At 63.0% G+C, this 21,961-nt stretch overlaps 1 protein-coding gene across 1 annotated transcript in view; it reads right to left on the reverse strand.

The window, feature by feature from the left end:
* The window catches only part of MEGF6 (multiple EGF like domains 6), a 108,953-nt gene extending 88,242 nt beyond the window's left edge, over window positions 1–20,711 (reverse strand). Inside the window, exons 1-3 of the mRNA XM_032262008.1 lie at window positions 20,704–20,711; window positions 19,286–19,420; window positions 12,586–12,695 (exon numbers count right to left, since the gene is read on the reverse strand). Of these exons, the coding sequence (XP_032117899.1) occupies window positions 12,586–12,695; window positions 19,286–19,420; window positions 20,704–20,711 (253 nt within the window). The remainder of the gene's footprint in view (window positions 1–12,585; window positions 12,696–19,285; window positions 19,421–20,703) is intronic.
* Between the last annotated feature and the right edge of the window lie 1,250 nt (window positions 20,712–21,961).

Raw genomic sequence — 21,961 nt, forward strand, 5'->3', positions numbered from 1 at the left:
CAGCCACTCTCCCAGGAGGCTCGCTACCAAGGGCCATAAGCTGGTCTCAGTGAGGACACTCCGGACCCTGCTCCCCTCTCCTCCAAAGCAGATCTCAGCAGCTTCCCCCAGACCAGGGCTTGTCCCTGCACCAGGTGGCGGCATGGCCAGAAGTTTCCCTGCACTCCCTCAGACAGACCTGCCTTCAGCCCCAGTTAGGCCACTTGTGAGCAGACTGCCAGCAGCCGCCAGGTCTCCCCAACCTTGGTTTCCTCTTTCATGAAGCAGATGAAGTATGGAGTTGATGAGGTGACGCAGGTGGAGTGTGGCTCAGAGCCAGGAGGGAGCCCCTGGCCTCTGGCCTCCCTGCTCTGTGGTGGGTTCCCACGATGACCAGGGCATTGGGCTGCTGCTCTGGCGGCTGAGCCCGGGGCCCAGGCACTGTGAGAGTCTGTGACACAGGAGTCAGGGTGGAAAGGCTGGCAGGGCACAGGGCACCTGAGCACACCCCACCCCAAGCACCCAAGCATGGGCATCCAAGCCCGCTCCGCAGTGCTGGCCTGGGCCTGGGGAAGCCAGGCCCCTCTCACTGGGCATGGAACCCCCACACAATGTCAAACCCCCAAAGATGCAGAGTTCCCCAGGGATGCCCAGGCCCCCGCCCCACGCTGGACACTGAGTTCCCCACAGGCAGTGCAGTCCTCAGTCAGCCTCCTGCCAGCCCTGCACCTGCTGGTGCCCAGGGGCCACCCGTCAGGACCTCACGGAGCAGGGGGGTCAGAGCTGGCTCCTGACAAAGATGAGGTTGGGGGAGGGGACTGACACTGGGCAGGAGACCAGCCCTGAGGGGCAGGCAGGTGTCCTCCGTCCCTTCCTGGAGGACATGGCCAGGAAAGGCCACCCTTCCCCAGGGCCACCTCCTCCTCGCCCTCCCACAGGAACAGAAACCACAGGAGGCTCTGCTTGGCTGACTGGTGAGCCACAGCCCTGTCCCCAAAACCTCCCCAGCCCATCCAGTCAGCCCTGGCATTTCCTCATGAAACCGAAGGCAAGCCGAGCATCGCCAACAGATTAGACAAATGAGGCGGAAAAGCCCTCGGGCGTTTCTCAACTCCCACCTGTGGTCGTGACAGTTCCCAGGGGACCAGTCATGACAGTCAGAGCACACTCCGTCCTGCGGACCCCATCTGCCCTCCGGGCAGGGATGGGTCACCTCTGACCAGCCGACACAGGGACCACAGGGAGGCCTGACCAAGGCCTATAGCCTGGATGTCACAGGGTAGTGACAGGGCAGGAGACCCAGAGGGGCCCTGTGTCCACATGAGACAGCTGGGTCTCAGTTCCTGGCCCGGGCAGCAGCCCTCCCAGCCACCCAACACCCAGGAAGCAGCAGGCACTGGCAGTGACTTGGCAGGGGCCGTCCCAGCCAACAGAGGACATTGAATAAACCCTCCGGCACCAACCGTCGCCTTTCCAGCAATGACCAACGCCCCAGACTGCCGGCACCCAGCTCAGAACTCTGGGGAGACCCAGCACCGCCCCAGAGCCCCTCCTCCGCCTAGCCCCCGGCAGAACGTGGAGTGGGCAGCGGTCTCCTTCACAGACGTGGGGACCTCCTGGTTCCTCCGATTTCCTTGGATCCCCCCTGCTGCCTGCCTGGGCACCGGAGCGCGTCTCTCACTCTGCCCTGGCATTGCCTGGCATGGAGCCCTGGTGGCCGCCACACAAGCAGTCCCAGACCCCAGGACCACGGGGAGTGTTTCATTCTATCGGGATGGCCCGTGGCTCAGGCTGCATGTGGCTAGGATGAAGAAACCCAGGACTGAGCAGGAAGCCGCAGAGGAAGGGAAGACTCCTGCCCCCCAGGGCTCAAGGAATCAGGACAAATGTTTGCAGAGGTGCTTCTGCCGCTCCTCCCTGCATTTGCACGCACTTTTCCCTACAGAAATCCCATCACCCCACGCTGGTCAGCCCGTCCCCACTCCCTGCAAGCAGCTCCCCCGCCGCCAGCTCCCCTTCAACCTGGTCCCCAGGGCCTGTGCGGGAGTCCTGTTGACAGCTGTGCTGCGGCGATTCAACCAGTCGCCTCGGCAAGGACCCCGGGTGTCCCCCGTCTTTTAACACGGAGGACAACGAGCATCCAGCAAGGTGGCAGTGCGGCTGGAGACCCTGGGACCCGCCTACCCTGCCTTTCTAGGGAGCAGCATCCCCATCCATAAACAGCAAGGTGGGACGTGGTGCACACTGAGATGACATGCTTCAACGCTGTCCACTGAGGGGGGTCCTCAGGTCACCCCTCCGCTCGACACCATCAGAGGGGCTGCAGGGAGCTGGTGGCGGGAGAGCGGAACGTCCTCAGAAGAACACCCGTTTACCCGGGTGTCCCCTACACTGCTACGCTAGGAACAGCCCCTCACCCACAGGCTGGCCACGGCCAGGGGCTCCACTCACCATACTGACAGCGGGGGCCCTGGAAGCCGGAAGGACAGTGGCACGGCCGGGCAGAGCCTGGCACACAACGGCCACCGTGAAAACAGAGGCCGGTGGTGCATTCGGCTGCGGAGGGAAGGAGAAGAGCAGTCAGAGTGAGAGGGGGCCCCCCTCGCCTCCTTTAATGTCACCTCCTCCCTCCCCCGCTTCCAGATGGGAAGGAGAGTGAAGAAAAAAATAAAATAAGATACGAAAGAGCTGGGAAACGACTCCCTCTTTAGTTCCCAGCGTCTCTGCTGTCTGTTAACCTTGAAAGCGCTGCAGATGAATGCCATCCCTGCCGGCCGGAGCCCGGCACTGGGTCACGTCCCCACGTCTCCACCACCAGGCTCCCTCCTGGAAACACCTCTGCCAACAAACGGCTTGTTGCTTCCGTCTTGTCTCTGCAAGCCCCCTCCCCAGCTGGTCCCTGCTCGCGCTGCATATGAATTAGCAAATCGATGAAGTCAGATGTCCAGCAAATGGACAATGACATAGTTCCGCCTCAGTTTCCCCTTTAGCATTGTAAACCCATAAAAGGGGTGGGAAGCTGCAGCTCGGGGAGCTCCGTGAATGAGGCTGTTGCTCCCGCAGCTCCGGGCCGAATAAAAAGCCACTTCCTTCCCCAGTTCGGTGTTCGAGAGGTTTGTCCCCTACTGCTCCTGCTTCAAAAGGGGCAAGCAGGGGCGAGGCAGGGGAGGCGAGTCCCAAGGGTCTCTTGGGGAGGCAGCCCACCCAGCCTGCTAGGTCTCCAGCCCCATTTTCTCTGTCCTGGGTCACATGCTGCCTGGTCCCCAATGGAGGCTGGCATGTCTCCCAAACCCCAGCCACTGCTGCATGCAGTTGGGGTCAGGCGGAACCCCTCCTGAGTGCAGTGAAGGCCTAACTCATTTCGCCTAGATGGGGAGAAGCCAAGGGCATGTCCTGGGGAAGGTGGGCAGGGAATGGGGGCTGGGGAGAGGTGGGGGTAGGAAAGGTGGGGGTACAGGGGGAAGGGGTGGGCAGTTCAGTGGGCAGCACTGCACAGCTGCAAGGGCTGGCCCCATCCCCAGGGAGGGGTGGCCCCAGCCCAGGCCAGTCGGACCCCGGGGAAGGGAGTAGGTAAGGTCCTGGCAGGTGGGGCGCCAAATATTGACAGAGGCTGTCCGGGGCAGGAAATCGAGGCCAGGGTATGTGGGTGGAGGCTGCAGCTGGACCTGAGAGGCAAAGTGGTGCTCTGTAGAGAGCGGGCGCCATGAGGCTTGGCAGGCAGCTCCTCTACTGACAGCCCCACACGGCCTCGCTGCCCCCTCCACAGCCCCCCAGGCTGGACCAGGTGCCCCCAGGGGCTGCAGTACCAACTTCCTTCACCCGGCAGCCCCTACCCTGCACCTTACCACTTGGGAGGGCAGGGCCAGGGTGGGTGGCTACGCCTCACCCCGGAGAGCTGCTCGCTGGTGACCACCTGGTCAGCGCAGTGACCTGAGACCCCCTGCCCCGCCCTGGAGCCTGCACGACCTGCGGGCTCAGTGAGCTTGTGTGTCACTCACGGCGCCCCTGCCAGGAGGGGAGAGGGAAGCTCTAGATGTCGGGGGCGGGGGGTGCTCTGCTGGTGACCAGGCCAGGACTCCTGGGATTCCCAGGCACAGGCCGGGTCGGCTGTGCCTGATGGGGAAACTGAGGCTCAAGGCTTCATTACCTGGCCTGGGCCACAGAGCGAGCTGTGACCGGCTCGAGCTTTACGGTCTGTGTGGCCATCCGTTCACAGATGTGCCCAAGGCCCACACCCAAACCCAACTCTCTAACTTAGGAATGTGGTGTCAAGAGGACCCGGCCTGGGCCTGCACAGAGAAACACGGGTCCCTGTGAATGCTTCTTCCTCCCGCCCTCCTGCAATCACGGCCACCGCCGCTGCCCCAGGCACAGGGGTCCCCCTCCCCGCTTGGGACCTCACACACATCTGGCCAAATTCAGGCCCTACCAGCCAACACCTGCAGCCTGAGGATGTGTCCGAATGTGACAGGGTGGGGGCTGGAGGGCTGGAGGGAAGCCAGACGGAAGCTGCCATGACCCGGAGGCAGCACAGGAAGTTCCCCAGGGATGGGGACCAGCCCGGCCGAGTCTCGGGAAGCATCCTGTCCCAAGCCTGCTGCCTTGTGCAACTCCGAGAGAAAGCCGGCTGCGTACATCTCCCACCACGAAGATGGTTTTAGATTTTCCTTGTCCTGAGGACCTCCAGCCCCAAACAGCCAAGACTGACCCCCCTTGCGTGGGGAGCAGCCTGGAGTCCACCCCAGGACCCTGCCCTCCCCAGACTCCTGCTCTGCTGAAGGATGGAAGGCAAGACCTGCCCAGATCTCAGAGCCTAGGGGAAGCGGCCACTCACCGCCTCCCCCACTCCGCTCCCTCCCTGTTTCCCGCTGCTGCGCGCCACCCTCCTGTTCTCAGGGCCCCTCTCAGGAGCGTCCCTCCTCTAAACTCCACACCTTCCCTCCCTCCCTGCTCTCCCAGGAAGCTTCTGCCTAAATCTGAAACAAAGGGGAAAAGGAGTGTGCTTCTGAAAATCCCAGCCAGATCCAGCATCCCCGCTGTCCCGGCTGAAGACACTGTTTTGACTCTCTGGCCAAGGAGAGGCACGCACACAGACGCTACCACACTCTCGCCTGGCAGGACACCAGGCCCGGGCAGCCACTGCCCTCAATTCAGTGTCCAGGACAGACATTAATGGCTGGTCTCCATCCTGGGCTAGAAGGAGGACATAGAGACCGATGATTGACGTCTGTCCCGGGCTGGAAGGATACACCACAGATGCTTCCTGCGCCCTGGGCCAGTCACTCCGAGCACATGCTGAATCCTCCCAGCAGCTCACCTAGCGGCTCAGACCAGGGGTCTGGGAGATACCCCCGTACACCCTGCATCATTCCCCAGCATCCAGTCCAAAGCCCGTCCAGTCGGGTCCACTCTCAGAGTACCCATGTCTCTACACCGTGTTTCCACCACGACGTCAAAGCCACCATCATCTCCTGCCCCCTGCAGATGCCTCTTAGCTGCCCAGCTTCTGCTCACTGAATTTCCGTTCTCTACCCTGCTGCCATAGGGACTTTTTAGAATACAGCTCAGATCTTGGTTCCCTGGGTGCAAACCCTTCACTGGCTTTCCGCTGACTTGGCACAAAACCCTGTGGCCCCCAGATCCTCCCTATCAGACCCCTGACCAGCTCTTGGCCTCACCCCAGACTCAGCTCTCCCTGCTTGGAGCCTCCCATGAGCACGCTGCTCTCTGTATAGACAGCTCTTCCCTTCCCCAAATGTCACCTCCAAGGTCTCCAAATCTGGGCCCACAGCACCCCACTTCTCTAGTGCCTCTCAACCGCGATTACACACTCGGGGAGACAGCTCACTCCCACCCCAGCCCCGGGCTCCCTGAGAGCAGCCCCCAACTCCATCTTGATCGCAGGTGTGTCGGCAACCTTGCTGATGAAGGAGTGAAAGAGTGAGCAAAACCCTGCACGGCCAGGCCAGCGGGTGTGAGAGTGACCTGGGGACGCTCCTTGGGGAGAGTCAGAGCCTGGGGACGGGGGTGGAGGGCTGCATGTGGCATCACCTTCTCACGCCCCCCAGGCACCCTGCACGCCTGGCACTGCAAACCTGGCCTGCACACTCAGTCCGCACACTCAGTATGCACACACAGTGTGCACACTCAGTCCTGCACACTCAGTGCGCGAACTCAGTCCCGCACACCCAGTCCGTGCACTCAGTCCAGGCACTCAGTCCTGCGCACTCAGTCCTGCACACTCAGTTCTGCACATGGTCTTGCACACTCAGTCTGTGCACTCAGTCCGTGCACTCAGTCCAGGCACTCAGTCCTGCACACTCAGTCCTGCACAGTCACCGCACTCAGTCCCCGCACTCAGTCCTGCACACTCAGTCCTGCACACTCAGTCACCGCACTCAGTCCCCGCACTCAGTCCTGCACACTCAGTCCACACTCAGTCCTGCACACTCAGTCACCGCACTCAGTCCTGCACACTCAGTCCTGCACACTCAGTCCCCGCACTCAGTCCTGCACACTCAGTCCGTGCACTCAGTCCCCACACAGTCCCCACACTCAGTCCTGCACACTCAGTCCTCACACTTGGCAGATGTGTTTAACCCCATGGCTGAGATGAGGCCCTACTGGATGCGGCTGGTCCCTAAATCCAATGACAAGTGTCCTCATAGGAAAAGGCCCAACAGCTGGATGCAGGGCCCCAACCTAGGCCTCACCCTGGCACCCCCGACTGTAGGTGCTTAGGCCTTACAGGAAAAGGACCTTGTCATTGGATTCAGGGCTCACCCTAGGGCCTACAGAAAAGGCCCCAGAGACTCACAGAGGGGAGACGACCACCTAGAGATGGAGGCAGAGCAGGTGCTGAGGCGTCCACAGCCACGGAATGACAAGAAGCTGGAAGAGACAGGAGGGACCCTCCCCCAGAGCTTCAGGAGCAGCCACAGCCTCGAACACCTTGATCTGAGGCTTCTCTCCTCCAGAACTGAGAGAAAGTCAATTCATGTTGGTTTCAGCACCTGAATTGCGGTCACTCGCTCTGACAGCCCAGGGGCTCATCCTGCACCCCCACCCCACCACGCCCGTCCCATTTGCTCCAGCCATAAGACCCTGCCTCAGGGCCCTGCACCTTCTGTTCCCTGTGCTGGGACCTCTTCCCAGGCACATGCAAGGCCTGCCCCTCACGTCGGCAGACCACTGCCTGGACAGAGGAGCCCTCCTGGACCCCCATCTAAGCCAGCGCCCCCTGGCCCTTATGCCCCTTCCTCCGGCCTCGCTTTCTCCAGTGTCTCACCGGCGGCTTCATCCTTTCCAGGGTGTCCCTGCAGGGACAGGAGTCCCAGGAGATGAGGGCAGCTGCAGGCTCCTGCTGACTGCCACCCTCAGGGCCTGAGCACCATGCCAGCCACCGCCAGGATCCATGACCCTGTGTCAAGCGGGCCACCTACATCAGCCGCTCAGTGCACACTTGAGGGCACTGTTTATCTCTGTGGCTTTGTGGCGTCTTCATGTTCCTTTCTGAGATGGCCTCTAGATTCACGATGCAGTTAGTCTGGAAAAGCCTATATAGCCCGTCTCTGGAATCCACAGTGCACATTAGCATATTAAAGGCTCTGAGAATTCCCACAAAAAAGAAATCTGAATTCTGCTTTAGGAAGAGCTTGCTGGACCACAGAATCCCTTCCCCGTGCCATCCCACAGAGCGGGTGCAGTTCTGAACTCCATGCTGAGGCCCCCTCCGCTGGGCCAGGCCAGCACAGCCCATGTGGGGAGCTGCAGGGGAGGGGCCTCGTTCCTCCAGCTGTCCATCTCAGGGTGTACCTGTGGAAGGACCGGCGAGTCAGCTGCTCCAGCCTGGCACGCATCTGCCACTTTGCCCACTTTGGGAGCCCGGCTTGGAGGAGGGGAGCCCAAGGTACCTGAGGCTGCCAGGACCAGGGAGACTCCGGCTGAAACACCGGCAGGGTCTGGGGAAAATCTGGCACTGGACCAAGAAAAAGGTGGAATTCAGAGAATCCCGGAGCAGGAAGGACACCCCCCAGCAGGAGAAGCGGGTCCAAGCCCCGTGGCACCCAGGACACAGGCTCCGTCCGCAGGGCCTCTCGGGCTCAGGAAGCCCCGGTCATGAGGCCCAGCCACCCCACCCGGCACTGGGTCAGTGGCTGTCAGGGAAATCATAACGCGATTAGCAGCTTCCAGCCAGTCTCTCACGGGCATTAGCGCGCTCCTCGCTCCTACACAAAGACGGCAGGCTCCCAGGCCCCGACATTGTCCTCTGTGGCCGGGTGTCCAGGTCACACGGAGGCAAATAAATGTCACAATGGCTGGGGGAGGGGGACCTCAGCAGCTCAGGGGCGTCCCCTACCCTTCCCCTGCCAGCAGGGGCTGGAAGGCGATGGAGAAACGGGAGGGGCAAAGGGTGAGAAAGGAAAGGGTGGATGGACGCAGAGCCAAGCCTTGACCCCCAGGGCCCTCTCCAGAGTGGGCGCCTGCCCCGTGCTGGGCCATGAACCCTACCACCTTCCTCCCGCTCAGAAAGACAGTGGTGCCCGGGGCTAGGGAGCAGGGAAGACCCTGGCCGGTGCAGCCCCAATGTCCACAGGCACACTGGCAGGGGAGACCGGGAGCAGCCATGTTCGACTCTCAGCTGAGGGGCTTCAGCACCTGCTGGGACCCTGAGACTTCCACCCAACACAAGCCCCTGACCCCAGCAGCAGCGATGCCTCGCCCTTCTTGCTGGAGCCTTTGGAGATGGGCAGCACACAGCAGAGCTGGAACGTGGCGTTGGAAATGCTCGGCCCACCCAGGGCAGGAAGGCAGAGCCTCAGCTGAGCCATGGGGAGGCGGGAAGAGACGTTCCAGAACCACCGAGCAGGGGGTAAGGCCCTGGGCTCGGTCCCCAGGGACCCCTGCCCACAAGCCCTGCACCCAAGCCCTTGGCCAGTGACACCATCACCGAGGCTCCTGATCACCGTGGGTACCACTGCCACTGTCACTGCTGCTAACGGGAGTCACCACAGGCCAAGAGGCTTCATCCAGGCCTCCTCTTCGAAGAACAAGAAGAGCTGGCATTGCTTGAGCGCTTACTGTATACAGCCACCAAGCAAAGGCTCTACATGAAGTGACTCATTTAATCCCAGGTTTTGAGGTGGGCATTATCACACCCACGTCCTGGAGCCCGGGGCCTGATGGGGGCACTGGCCAGAGGGCTGGTGGGGGCTGCTCCCAAGGTCTCATACTCACAAGGGAGCTGCAGGGAACTGAGCCAGGACTGGGCCATGTTTTCCACTCTTGGCTGCTTGGATTGGCAGGGTCCCGCCCATCAATAAACACTTGTTCCACATCCTGGCTCAGACCAGGCCAGGGTCCCCGAGGCCACCCATGTTGCCCCGCCAGGGCACTCCTGTGGGATCCAAAGAAGCCCCCAGCCCTGGCCAGCCCAACACCCTCACACAGCGGCCCCCAGAGGAGAGGCCTGCGGGTCTGAGCATGCAGCCCACTACCCTGAGAGGGGCAGCTGGAGGAAGAGCCTGTGGGCTTTCCTGCCTGGACGGGAGGCCTCGTGCTGCCGGGAGGTCCAAAAGCCTTGGCCAAGCCCCCCCGACCCTGACTCCCCACTCCCTCTCTGACGGCCGGGACTCCGGGGCGGCCCCCCAGCACCGCCCTGCAGGCCCCACTGGCCCTTGCCTCCCCAGCCTTGTCACAGCCTGGCCACACGAGAAGCATCTGCTCGCGGCCAGCCTCCCAGCCGTGAGTGCCACGTGGGCAAGCACCTGCTGCCAGGGTCCCCTAACACCCAGTGCTTGGCACACAATCGAATGACCAAACAAATGAATGAAGCAGTGGCCGGCCCAGGACGCGCCAGGCAGCACCCCTCCAACGCCCGGGACACAGGCGTAGCCTTGTGAACCTTGACTCCCACCCACCTGCTGCCCACCACCCCCCGCCCTTGCTGGGACGCTGCCATGGGGTGAACAGGGAGTGGCTGGAGAAGATCACAGGGCTTCCCTCGGGCATGAAACAGGCAAATAAAAGTCAAACACACAAACAAGTCAATCCTGCGCTAAGAACGAGTTTTTAAAAACAAATAATAACAGAGCCAAAGCCCACATCCAGGATCTGCGTAAGAACTCCCCGACGTGACAGCCAGGACGTCCCCCCCCCCCCCCCGGCTGCCGACCTGACAGCCAGGACCCCCACCCTCCCCTGCCCCCCGCCCCCAGCCTCAGCCCAGCCCCTCCACACAGCCCAGCCCAGGCTGTCCTGGGGAGGGTCTCAGCCAAGATGCCCTCCACCCCAATCCAGCCAGCAGGGCCAGGCCAGGGCAGAGCCACCACATTCTTCTACGGCCCCAGGGTCCCACATGGGGATGGTGGTTGGTGCCTGACCACAGCACAAGGAGACGGAACTGGCAGGGCGGGCCCAAAGCTCACCTGGAGCTAGGCTGCTGAGGGAGATGGGCACATTCGCCAAGCCCTGCTGGGACCATTGAGACACTGAGGTCCCCACAGCGGGAGAGGCTGAACCCGCCTCGAGGGACTGGCCTGGCCCCTGCCCTCAAGCCTGACCCTGGGACTGTCACTGCCCACGAAGGGGACGGTAGCAGGAGAACACAGCTGCACACCTCTACCTGCGGCTGCCGTTCTTGCCCAGGCTCTCCACCCTCGCCCTGCCTTGGACCCCAGGCCCCTGGGCACCCCCACCCCCGCCCCAGCCATCCATGCAGCTGTACCTTCATGTCCCCTCCTCGGAGCAAAAAGCCCGTTCTCCCGCAGTAAACCCTGGGGACGCGGGCTGGCGGCCCCACTTCCTCTCCCCGCTCCCCGCCCCGACTCCAAGCCGCTTATTGCTTTACCCCATTATTAGAGTCCCCTTTGCCAGGCCCCAGAACCCCCGCCTCAGAGCGGAAACCCAGAAACCCGGGGGAACCTCGGCTTTGATGTCTGCCCCCTCCCTGCTCAAATGACCCCTTTGTTCCTCCCAGACTACAGGAGCAGAGAAACAGGGTGCAGCTCAGACACCATCAGCGAGCAGCAGGCTCAGTGACGCGGGGGCTGGAACCCCTCCGAGGCGCGGCTGGTCGGCCCCGGTCACCTCCTTCTTCCTCCTTACCCTCCTCCCTTCCTGGAGAGAATTACCCACTTCCTCTCCTGGAAAAACATCTCTATCATCCCTCCACTTCCCTTTTCCCACTGGAGTTCGTGCCAGGACAGGCGACTCCATCCCCGGTTGGCAGCCCACATGCTTCCTGTGTGAGGAGAGAGCCCGAGGCTCCAGGAAACTACCTGCCAGGAGGACCCCTAGGGCTGCGTCCTGTTCCTGTCGCAGGAGCCCGGGGAGCCCACCGCCCCTTTGCCCTCAGAGTAGGGAGTGTTGGCCGGACGTGTGGCTCACATCTGCAATCCCAGCACTTTAGAAGGCCGAGGCAGAAGGATCACTTGAGCCTAGGAGTTCAAGACCAGCCTGGGCAACATGGTGACATCCTGAACAATACAGAATTATTCAGGCGACACGGTGCACACCTGCAGTCCCAGCTACTCGGGAGGCTGAGCGGGGAGGATGGCTTCAGCCCGGGACTCAGAGGCTGCAGTGAGGTATGACGGCACCACTGCACTCCAGCCTGGGTGACAGAGTGAGACCTTGCCTCTAAAAAAGAAACATAAAAAGTGAAAAAAAATGTGTGGGGAGTGCGTGACTCCCAGCCACACCCCCAGCGCAGCCTGTGCCTCACTGGCAGGATGCCACACAGCCGTTTCAGGAGAGGCCGGCTCTGCAGGACAGGGTCCCAGGACCTCTGTGCCGGCCCCTCCAGGGAGGGACACTGACCCCTTTGCCCTGGCAGCTTCCCTGCCAGGCTCCTGTCCCCACACCTGAAAACTTCCCAAACACCTCTGTCACTGTGAGCCCCATTCCTTTTACAAAGCAGAGGCTTGAGAGCCACCCATTGAGCTCAGACCACCCGCTTCCAGTCCTGGGCCCCCACGTCTGAGCCCCAGCAGCCCATCAGCACCCGCCCTGGTCAGGTGGTATGCAGCACAGGCCTCTCAAACTGTGCTGGTTACGTGGGGGCGACCCCTCTCCGCAGGCCCCCCATCCCGTCCAAGAAGCAGATACTGAAGTTCCATTCAGCAGATGAGATGACCAAGGCCCAGGCACCTGGCCTGCCCAGGAACGCCAGCAAGTAGGAGAGAGGAAAGAGGGGATCCCTGCACCCACTGAGGCTGAGGTCTGCCACCCAGCCCAGACTGGCCTTGGGAGAATGTGGTGTAGGGAAACAGGGCAGGGAGAGGGACTCGGCGGGGGGGGAGGGGGTGGTGATTGTGGTATGGCAGGTAAACCCCGAACAGGGCTCAGGGGTGCACGAAGCCACAGACACCGATGTGTGGCCCCAGGACACTCTGCCAAAGGCAGGCTCCCATCCTCGGGCAGAGCCAGCCAAGTGGACTGACCACACTCAGCCCCAGCTCTCTCTCCCGGCAGCTGAGCAGGTGGCCCTGAGTCTCTCGTGCTGCTGGGAAAGGGCGCTCCTCACCAGGCCCAGCGCAGATTCACCGCCCTGCCGAGGCCTCTGGGGTGGAGGGAGGGAGGGCAGGAGGCACAGGCGGGACTCACCCGAGAGGCAGCCCTCCTCGCCGGGCAGCTGCGTCCACCCTCGGCAGCATCTGAGCACAGTCCGGGCCTCTGTTGTATACACCTGCCTGTAGCCCAGGTAGTAGACGGTTCTAGAAAGGAAGGGAGGAGAGAAGTGCTGACCTTCGAGGGACCGGGTGCGTTTGGCTCTCACCACACCCCTGGGGAGACGGACTGCATTGGCAGAGTTCCCAGCTGCACAGCCTGCGACCCCCAGGTGCCCGGGTGGGGTGGCTGATGCCAACACCCAGTCAGATTCCTCTGAACAAGGGGGCAGCATGGAGGCAGCAGGAGCCGGCGACAGTGGCCTCGTGCTCCACTCAACCCGGGACACGCTACCCCTCCGCATCTGCCCGGCACCCTCCCACCCCACGGTGGTTCTGGCTCCAGGCTGGCGTTGGGATGCACATCTCCTCCCCCTACCCAGCTCTCAGTGCCAGGCAGCTCCGTGAGGGTCTCGGGGAGTTGGAAGTGCCTGGCCCTGGAGCCAGGATGGCTGTCGGGATGAGCCAAGTGGGCCCACAGTGCCCGGGGCCGGGCAGGCTGTGCTAGGCATGGGAGGTGCCGGTCCAGACCCCAGGCTCTCAGTCCAGCAGTGAAGTAGACAGTCCCAGTAGGGGCCCAAACACAGGTGCTGTGGCCAGTGCCCCCCACACCTAGGAGGACAAAGCTGAGCTGGGGAGACAGGTGAAGTGGTTATGGGCAGCAGCAGGAGGACCTGTGTGGGCCCAGGTCAGAGAGGAGACGCCATGGTGGGCAGGAGGGAGGGCTTCCCGGGAGCAGTGTGGCCAGGGCAGACTTGGTACACAGGCTGGCTCCTGCTCAGACGGGACCAGCGGGGGCTGTCACTAAGGCTAAGCAGAAAATGGCAGGGTCTTCCTGGGAATGGGCAGCCCGATCTGTCCAGCCTGACAGGGTGCGCACAGCCAGAGAGAACCCAGCTACCCAGAGGACATGCCATCCCCCTCCCCAAGTCCAGAGGCTGCCCCGGGCTGCCAGCACCTTGCAGCCCATGAAGCCCGGCCCCCTCAGGCCACCCTGAGCCATCCCCTGCCTAGCCCCCATCTCCATCCCGTTCCCACAGGCATCACCAGTCCCGACACGTGGGAGGTCTTGGCAGAGCATTCAGCAGGGGGCCCGCCTCCGCCACGCGGGGACTCGCCCTGAGTGGGACAGCCACAAACCTAGAGCAGAGGGAGGCTGGAGGCGAGGGCACCCAGCCCGCACAGCCCAGCAGCCTCCTGCCATCACGCCCCCCGCCTGCGGCTCAGAGCCACGGTTCCTCCTAGCCTGCGCCTCTTCCAGCTCGAGCTGCCCCACACAGGGTGCCAACCACTCCCTCCATGCCCACTAAAGCGAAAGGCCCTTGGAGAGGGCTGGTGGACCGCAGCCCCTGCAGCCCCCGTGAGGACCGCCCCCCACCCACATTCCCCGCAGCCACCACCAGCTCACAGGCTCCGCCGCCACCAGGGAGCTGATTCATGCAGGGCTGGGGTCATCAGGGGGACGAGGCTGCCAGGTCCACACGGGTGCCTACTCCTCTGCCTTCTGGAAGGTTCGCTACCTCTCCAGGAAGCTCCTTCCCTGCTTTGTCAGAGCGTGGGTCACATCAGCCCCAGGATCTGCCTGCTGACCTCACCGTTCTTCCTTGGAGAGCTGCGCTGACACCTGGGTCCTCACTCTGCTGCCCAAACAGCCTCCACCCTCACTCTTGCAAGGACCAGCAAGACAGACGGCCACCTGTGGCCACCTGCCCGCCCTGATGCCCTGTCTCGCTCTGCTTGCTCTGCAGTGACTAATGGCCCCACAAATTCAGGTCCACCGGATGTGGCCTTACTTGGAAATAGGGCCTTTGCTTCACCGGCAATCAAGCTAAGACATGGCCATCCATAGTGGATGGGGGTGCCCTAATCCAGGGACCGGCGTCCTTACAGGAAGAGGGAAATCTGGACGCAGGCACAGGGGACAGCTACGTGAAGAGGAAGGCAGAGGTGGAGGGGATGGCCATAAGCCAAGATGCTCCCAGATGCAACAGAGCTGGGGCTGTGGCAGACGCTCCCTCGGGGCCCTGCAGGGGCCCAGCCTGCCCACACCTTGATCTCAGACTTCCGGCCTCGGAGCTGGGCAAGAAGAAAGCCCTGCTGTTTGAAGCCGCCTGGTTTTCGGGGCTCAGTGCAGCGGGGGCGGGAAACCCTTGCACAGCTCACTACGTGGCACATGCCATGGGTCCCACGGCTCTGAGGGCTTTGTGTTTGCAGGGACAACTGATCACGTGGATGTGGCAGGGGAGGACGGAGAGAGGCAGAGAGAAGCAGAGAGGGACGCAGATAAGACAGAGAGACACGGGAAGAGAAGAGTAATGGAAGGAGCAGAAGATGCACCCCCGACCAGGGCCTGCCCTGCAGCCTGCGGACCCCACAGCCAGCCACCTTCCCCCACCCCAGCCGCTGTCTGCAGGGGTGGTGACCAGGGGCCCAGCCAACAGCCTGAGGTCAAGGGCCCTTGAGCCTCTGGGAGCAGCCAGGGCAGCTGGGCTGCCATCTCTGATCACAAAACACCCCCAGCTTGCCGGGGCTGCTGCACGGGAAGCCGGAGGTGGGCCCTGGGGACCCTGACCCAACAAACAAGCGGGCCAGTGGCGGGCGGGCGGGCCGCTTCCCGGAAGCCTGTGCTGAAGCACGCGCGCTGCAGGGACGCTCTGGAGCGCCTCGCAGAGCCCGGCTTGGCAGGACATGAAACCACTTGGCCAGACAGAAACCGACCGCCGCGGCCAAGTCCTCAGCAGAGCCGAGTGTCCAGCCCGTCGCAGTAAATATTTACTCCTCTCCGGGGCGGCGGCGGTGCCGGGCTACGTGCTGCTCCCCGGGCCGCTGACCACCCCCTCCATCCCCGCTGAAGGGAATGACCCTTGCAGCCCCTGAAACCCCTGTGAGGACCAGCCCTCCATTCTCCCACAGCCAGCACCAGATCACACAGGCGCCACCGCCACTGGGGAGCTGGTTCATGCAGGGTGGGGTTGTGGGGGTAACAAGGCCAACCAGGGGCGCCCACTCCTCTGCCTTCTGCAGCCACCAGCTCACAGTGGAAGCCGTGGCTCAGGGAGCGTGGCCTGGTGGGAGGGACCTGAGTGGCCCTCGCCACCGTCAGAGCCCCGCCCTCACCCCTTCCTCAGAGGGCGGGAGCCCCTTTATTCACAGGTCCCCCTGGCCGTGTTTGTCGGGGAAGTACCCCCAAGGGGCTGACAGCACGACCCCTGAAGACCCAGGCATCCTCCCAGCTGTATCCCAGCCCCGCCCGCTCTGGGCCTGGTCAGGACAGAGCACCCGTCACCCTATAGCCCTGCCTGAGGCAGGCAGCAGGCTCCACAGCCCAGAAGCCAGGGCGGCAGCCACCACAACACAGCCACGGCGGGGCCGGCCGTGGGGTCACCTAGCCCTCACCACTGCAGCAAGTCAGGTGGGGAAACTGAGGCTTCGGCAGGTTTCCACCCCACCAGGGCTCATCCAGCCCAAGGTCTCCTGGGCCCCCCACCCTGCCAGACTCCCCTGAAGAGCTCAGGAGAGGAGGCTTCTCCTTCTCTGTCCAGGGCAGGAGAGTGGGGCCTGCCGTGGACAGACAAGGCACCGGGCACCAGGTAAGCCAGGGTGCCCTCAAGCTGTGGGACGCACAGCTGCTGCCTCTTGCCCTTGGCTCCCAGCTACCCTGCAACCTGCTCCAACCAGCTAGAGAAGAATCACTACGGAAAGAGAAGGCCGGAAGCCAAGCCCTTGGGGACATGATCCTGACAATGAGACCCTGATGAGCTGGCATGGGCACACCACAGGCAAAGCTGGACATTCAGAGCCACATGGCACCCTTCTGGCCTGCACAGGGTACCTGCTGCCAAGCCCAGCTGTGGCCTCACGCCCAAGTCACCAGTCACCCAGCCATGCAGTGGTGGAGGGCTTGGCAGCAGTCTTAGCCTGGGAATGAGGCTGGTGAGGTGGCAGGCGGAGGTGTGCAGAGGCTGGGGGGGCGCGCGTGGTGCCCTGCCTGCCAGCACTCGTGCCTGCTCCTCGCTCCAGGGCCTGAGGAAGCCCAGGCCAGCCCCTGATCCCTGCCCTGCTGGAGCTGTTCTGCACATGGGCACCCCACTTCTGAGCCCAGCTCTGTGCCAGGAAGCCTGGGAAGGGCTTTCCGGGTTAGGCTCTGACAGGCAAGACCCCAGGCACAGGAGATACCGCCAGCCCCGTTCACAGGTGGAAAAAGGAGGCTGAGGTCGCCAGGCCAGTAGGGGTGGAGCCAGCAATGAGACCACGAGCCTCCCACGGTGCCAGGTCACCCTCAAGTCACCCCTCAGTGCCGTGGTGCTCCAGGTCCCGCCTCAGCTGCCCGGCCTGGGCTGCATTGCTGGGAGCCTGCCCGGCCCTCACCCCTCTGCATCCTCCTAAGGGCAGCCCTGCATCTCCTTCCCTGCATCTCCCCAGAACCCAGGGGCTCCACTGCTCAGCGCCCTGGCTGAATAGTAGCCGAGCCAATTAGGGGCCCTGCCCTTGCTGAACCCCGCCAGGGCTGTCCACACCCAGGCATCCACTGCATGGCAGAGCGGTCCCTGTGGGCACAGGAGGAATGGCCTGTGCCCACCTCCGTGATGCCACCTAGAGCCCAGCTGGGACGCTGGGGTCCCCACCAGTTCCACAGTGACCTGGGAACCTGCTCATAAGCACTGGGGCTCAAGGGCCAATGGGCAAGCGCTCAGGGTTAGGGACGGGGAGTCCTGAGGCCAGAGGAAGAGAAGCCACGCTCTGAAGGCTGATAGGCGGAGTCGGGGGGGAGGGCAGGGCTGGCTCTGGGGAGGATAAACGGACCAGGCCCCAGGGCAGTGCTCCAGGTGCCACCCAAGGTCTCGCAACATGGAGTGACATCTACACCGGGCATCTGAATCAGCCCCCAGTGGCTTGGGAGGGGACGCAAAGAGGAAACGTGGGATTTGGGAGCACCCGGTGCCCACGGGCAGCCCCAGGAGCATCCCAAAGGGACAGGGGCCTGGGCCGCATGTAACCACTTTACTCAGGCTGGCTTCAGTAAAGCACACGATGCCCGTCCCCCAGGCACCAGGGTGGTGAGAGGGCTCTGGTTCCCCCAGGAGTGGGGTGTAGGTGAGAACAGCCCGGAGTCTGAGCAGGTGGACCTCGGCCCCTCCCCAACAACAAGCCCAGAATTTTGAGGCAGAACAGCCACGTTTCGGGAGGGAGGGAGGGCTGGTGAAGAGGCCCGGACACCTTGCACTGGGAAATGCCAGAAGGGGATCCCTGGTCAGTGGCGCCCCCAGACGGGGACTTCGTCCATGACTGGCCCCACCCAATGCCCTGCCAGGAGGCTGAGGGCCCTGCCGTGTCAGAAACGCTGCTCCCACCCTGACTTCAGGCCAGCCTGGAGACGGCAATGGAGAAGTCGTGCCTCCACGGCAGGGTACTTCCTCAGCCTGGCCACCAGGACTGCCTCCAGCCCTGGGCTCAGGTGGCTTCTGGCTGCGTCTAGAAATGGGGCTCTTCCATTGTGAGCTGTTGGCGGGAGACCCGGTTGATGTGGCCAAATTCCCGCAGGTGAATATACCTGCATCCACGCACGAGTGACAGCCACACGACAGGCCCACATCCACGCAGGGGTGACGGCCAGAGGACGGACTGCAAGGTGCTATTTTGGGGAACAGAGTGAGAGATTTCTTCTTCTTTTTGCTCAGGGTTCCTGAACCTCAGCCCTCCCGGCACTGGGCCGTGTCATCCGGGTCATCCTGTGTTCTGCAGACGCTGAGCAGTGTCCCCGGCCCCATCCGCCTGCCCAGCTCACCTGTCACCAAACCCAACTCCACATCTCCACTGTCCCGGGGCGGGAAGACAGAGCTGCCCCTGAGTGAGAACCACCGCCACCCTAACGGTTTCTTCCCCCTCTCCTCTGCACACATGTGAATTGTGCAGCAAACACACATTGAAGCTTCTGGAGCCGCTGGAGAGGGCAGAGCAGGTGCAGGTGTCCTGCGTGGACCCCACGCCCACGAGAGCAGCGCAGAGCAGGGCCTCGGCTCCTCCCCAGATCCCAGGCTGAGAAGCTAAGCCACACTTATCTGAGAACGCGTTCCTGCCTTCTCTCCCCCGGGCACACGGAAACCCTCCACCTGACCGGGGCGGCTGCCAGCTCCTCCCATAACCCACTTTGCATGGGGCCGGCTCCGCAGAGCCTGAGTCTGTAAAGTGGGGAGAGGTGCACACAGGCACTCAAGTTCAGTGTTGAAATAAAATCTTGAGCAATAAAAGGTTTCACGTGCGCTTAGGAATAAGGCCTGCAGGCCAAGTGGCAGCAGCCTCCTGCCGGCCCCTGGCAGGCTGAGACCGCTCTCACCTTCCTGAGTGGCCAGCATCCTCCTGGGAGGGGCCCCCTCCTCCTACACACACCCCCCACAAAGGGCGTGCGTGCTTGGATAAACAGAACAGGGCTATGGCATGGGAGCAGCCACCATGGCAGCCTCACCCCGAGGGTGGGAGAGGCCTCATGCTCAGATGAGGGCTTCATGCACCGGGTGCACATGGCCCCGAGGCCAGGACGGGGCCCGGCCTCTACTGCCCAGCTCCCAGGAGGTCAACGCCACCCTTTGTGTAAACAAAGCCCCTCCCACGACCTGGGACCCTGGGTCCCCAGCACCTACCTCCGCTCGTGGCTGACACACCACGCCTGCCACCCGCAGCCTGGCTTCCACACAGGCACCATGTGGCTGAAGGCCTGCAGGCATGGCTGGCGGTGCCCCACCAGGGTCAGCTCCTGCTCAGCACACACGTGGGGCCTGGAACAGCGACACAGAGAGTCAGTGCCTCGGCCACCCCAGCCGGCAGCACCCACCCCTCCCACACCCCCACCCTTGGGTGTCAGCCCATCTGGAGTGAAGTCCAGGGCTGGCCATGCCAGTGCCCCAAGCCGGCTGTGGAGCCCAGGTGTGAGGGCACAGGAGCTGAGGGGAAAAGGGACGATGGCCGCCACCGAATTCCCCACGCATGGGCCACAGCATGGCTCCTGGTCCTCCAAGACCTCGAGACACAGCCACCCACGACACTGCCTCAACAGACAGGAACTGTGGCCCCAAGGCACAGTCACACCTGGCTCAGAATCCAGAAACAAGCCGGGGCCCATCTGTCCTCTCCCCCAAGCCCTCCCGCCTTGCTTCAGAGATGTCCCCAGGCCAGGTGCTGCTGGGGCATGCAGCTGAGCAGGAGTTCGCCCACGGCAGGGTGGGGTGCAGCCAGCTCCGGGTCCGTCCACTGTGAAGTCAGTGGCTCCCCAGCATCCTAGGACCCGCACAGGTGAGTGGACAATGAGCGAGACCTGCTCTTGGAAGAGGAGGTGAAACCCCAGCCCATCCCCGCCAAGCCCCTTCAGGGCCCCTCCGAGGCCTCTCCATCCCAGAGGCTGCATAAACCAGGGAGGGGACATACCGGGGACGGGCGCCCTAAGCAGCCATCCAGACCCCACCGGGCTCGGAGCAGGTGGAGAAAGGGCTCAGGCCCTGGTGGGGAAGGGTCAGAGGGAGGGAACCTCCAAAGACAGACACACAGGCCAGCATCCCCAGAGCAGGGGCTCGCCCCAGGCCTGCCCTGACCGAGGAGTGAGGCGGGCTCCCTCCACAGAGGCAAATTTGCAGGGAGAGGACAAGGCGCCAATGCTCGTGTCCCACAGCAGGTTCGCCTGGCTCTGGCTCTGGGGACCTCGTCTCCCTTCCGGCCTCAGGCGCAACTAGCCTGGCAGATCCCCCAGAGCCCCTCCCACCTCCTGGGGTCAAGCAGACGGCATGGGCCCCCAGCCCCTCATGGGAGGGCCCCGCCCCGTCAGGAGTATTGTCCAGGCTCGGTATTACCCTCCGCCCAGGCCCTGCCAGGAGCTCCTAAGCCGCCGCTGCCCAGTGGGCCAGACCCTGGCTCGGCACTCTGAGACTCTGCCTGCCCTGTCAAGGCACCCTGGCCCCAGGCCAGCTGCCCCCAGATGGATGCTCTCTCGATGGAGAACTTTGTTTCTCCTCTTTCCTAGACCTGGTGCTGTGCGGGAAGGCCTGTGTCCCCTCTGACTTCAGCCCACCGCCTCATGCCGGACAAATTCAGAAAGCACAGAACGACACAGCGGCAGCAAGGTGAGGGCAGCAAACGGCAGGGCTTCACCATCGGGAGAGCAGGGGCTCCGCCAGACGGCTGTGGCACCCAGACAAAGGACCCTGGCCTCCAGCTGCCCACCCACAGAGAGGCAGACGACGGCTGGGACCAGTCTAGCTCCAGGTCTCCAGGCAAGTCCAAGAAGGGCTGGGGCTGCCACTGGACATGCCCTGCCCATGACCTCTTGCCTGAGACATTCTGCCCACACCCTCTTGCAGTTCCCAACCTGCCTGTCCCAGGGCCGAGGATTGCCCACAAGAGGCAGCATTGATTCCTGGAGTCCAAGGCCACGTGACTGCAGGGCAGGGCACAAGGCAGGGCGCAAGGCAGGACAGAGCGCCTCCTGGCCACGAGCAGGGTCCAGGCACCCCACCAACTCCCAGACAGACCTGAAGCTGCAGCCGAGCAGCCTCTACAGCCATGGGGACCCTCCAGCCAGGCAGGATCAGCTGCACCATCCCAGGGCAGGTGGAAAGGCTCTGCCATAGCCTCTTCCTGCACCAGGGAAACGACTCCCTCCTGGGCGGGAAGCCAGACTTCCAAAAACCTGGACTATTTCTACCTAGGAGCCAGGGAAGAGGTGATCGTTCAGGAGTGCCTCCTCCGTGCCCAGCACCAGGCCCTTTCTCGACACGACATCATCGAATCTCCCCTCTCCCAGAAAGGAGGTGACAGTGACCCGCAATCTGCTCAAGGTCACCAGCTAATGCGGGGTACGGCCAGGACTAAGGCGCAGGCCTCTCCTAACTTCCCCCAGCATTGTTGGGCCCCTGTGTCCCAAAGGCCATGGATCCCAGAGTGAGAACAGGGGAGGGGGCAGGGCCAGAGGTTAGATCAGGGACAGAGGGTCACGTCGCCAGGGAGGGCCCTCCTCAGCTTCCCTGGGGCTGGGTCCTGACCTCATCCCTGACCCCCAGAATATAGCGCCCATGGGGGATGGGTTCTCAGCCCCTGGGCCACTGCCCCACCCCACCCTGCTGTGACCCAAGGCTGACCTCTGTGGATCACACCCTCCCAGCGCCTGCACACACACACACTCACACTCACATTCACACTAGGTCACACACAAACTCACACTCGATTTCACACCTTCATGATCACACATTCATACACATACCCAGAGCCACACACACACACACACACACACACCCCCTTACACACTCATACTAATTACACACACCCACAGA

This window comes from Sapajus apella, unplaced genomic scaffold, assembly GCF_009761245.1.
Source record: "Sapajus apella isolate SASKATOON/1434 unplaced genomic scaffold, GSC_monkey_1.0 scaffold127, whole genome shotgun sequence".
Lineage (NCBI taxonomy): Eukaryota > Metazoa > Chordata > Mammalia > Primates > Cebidae > Sapajus > Sapajus apella.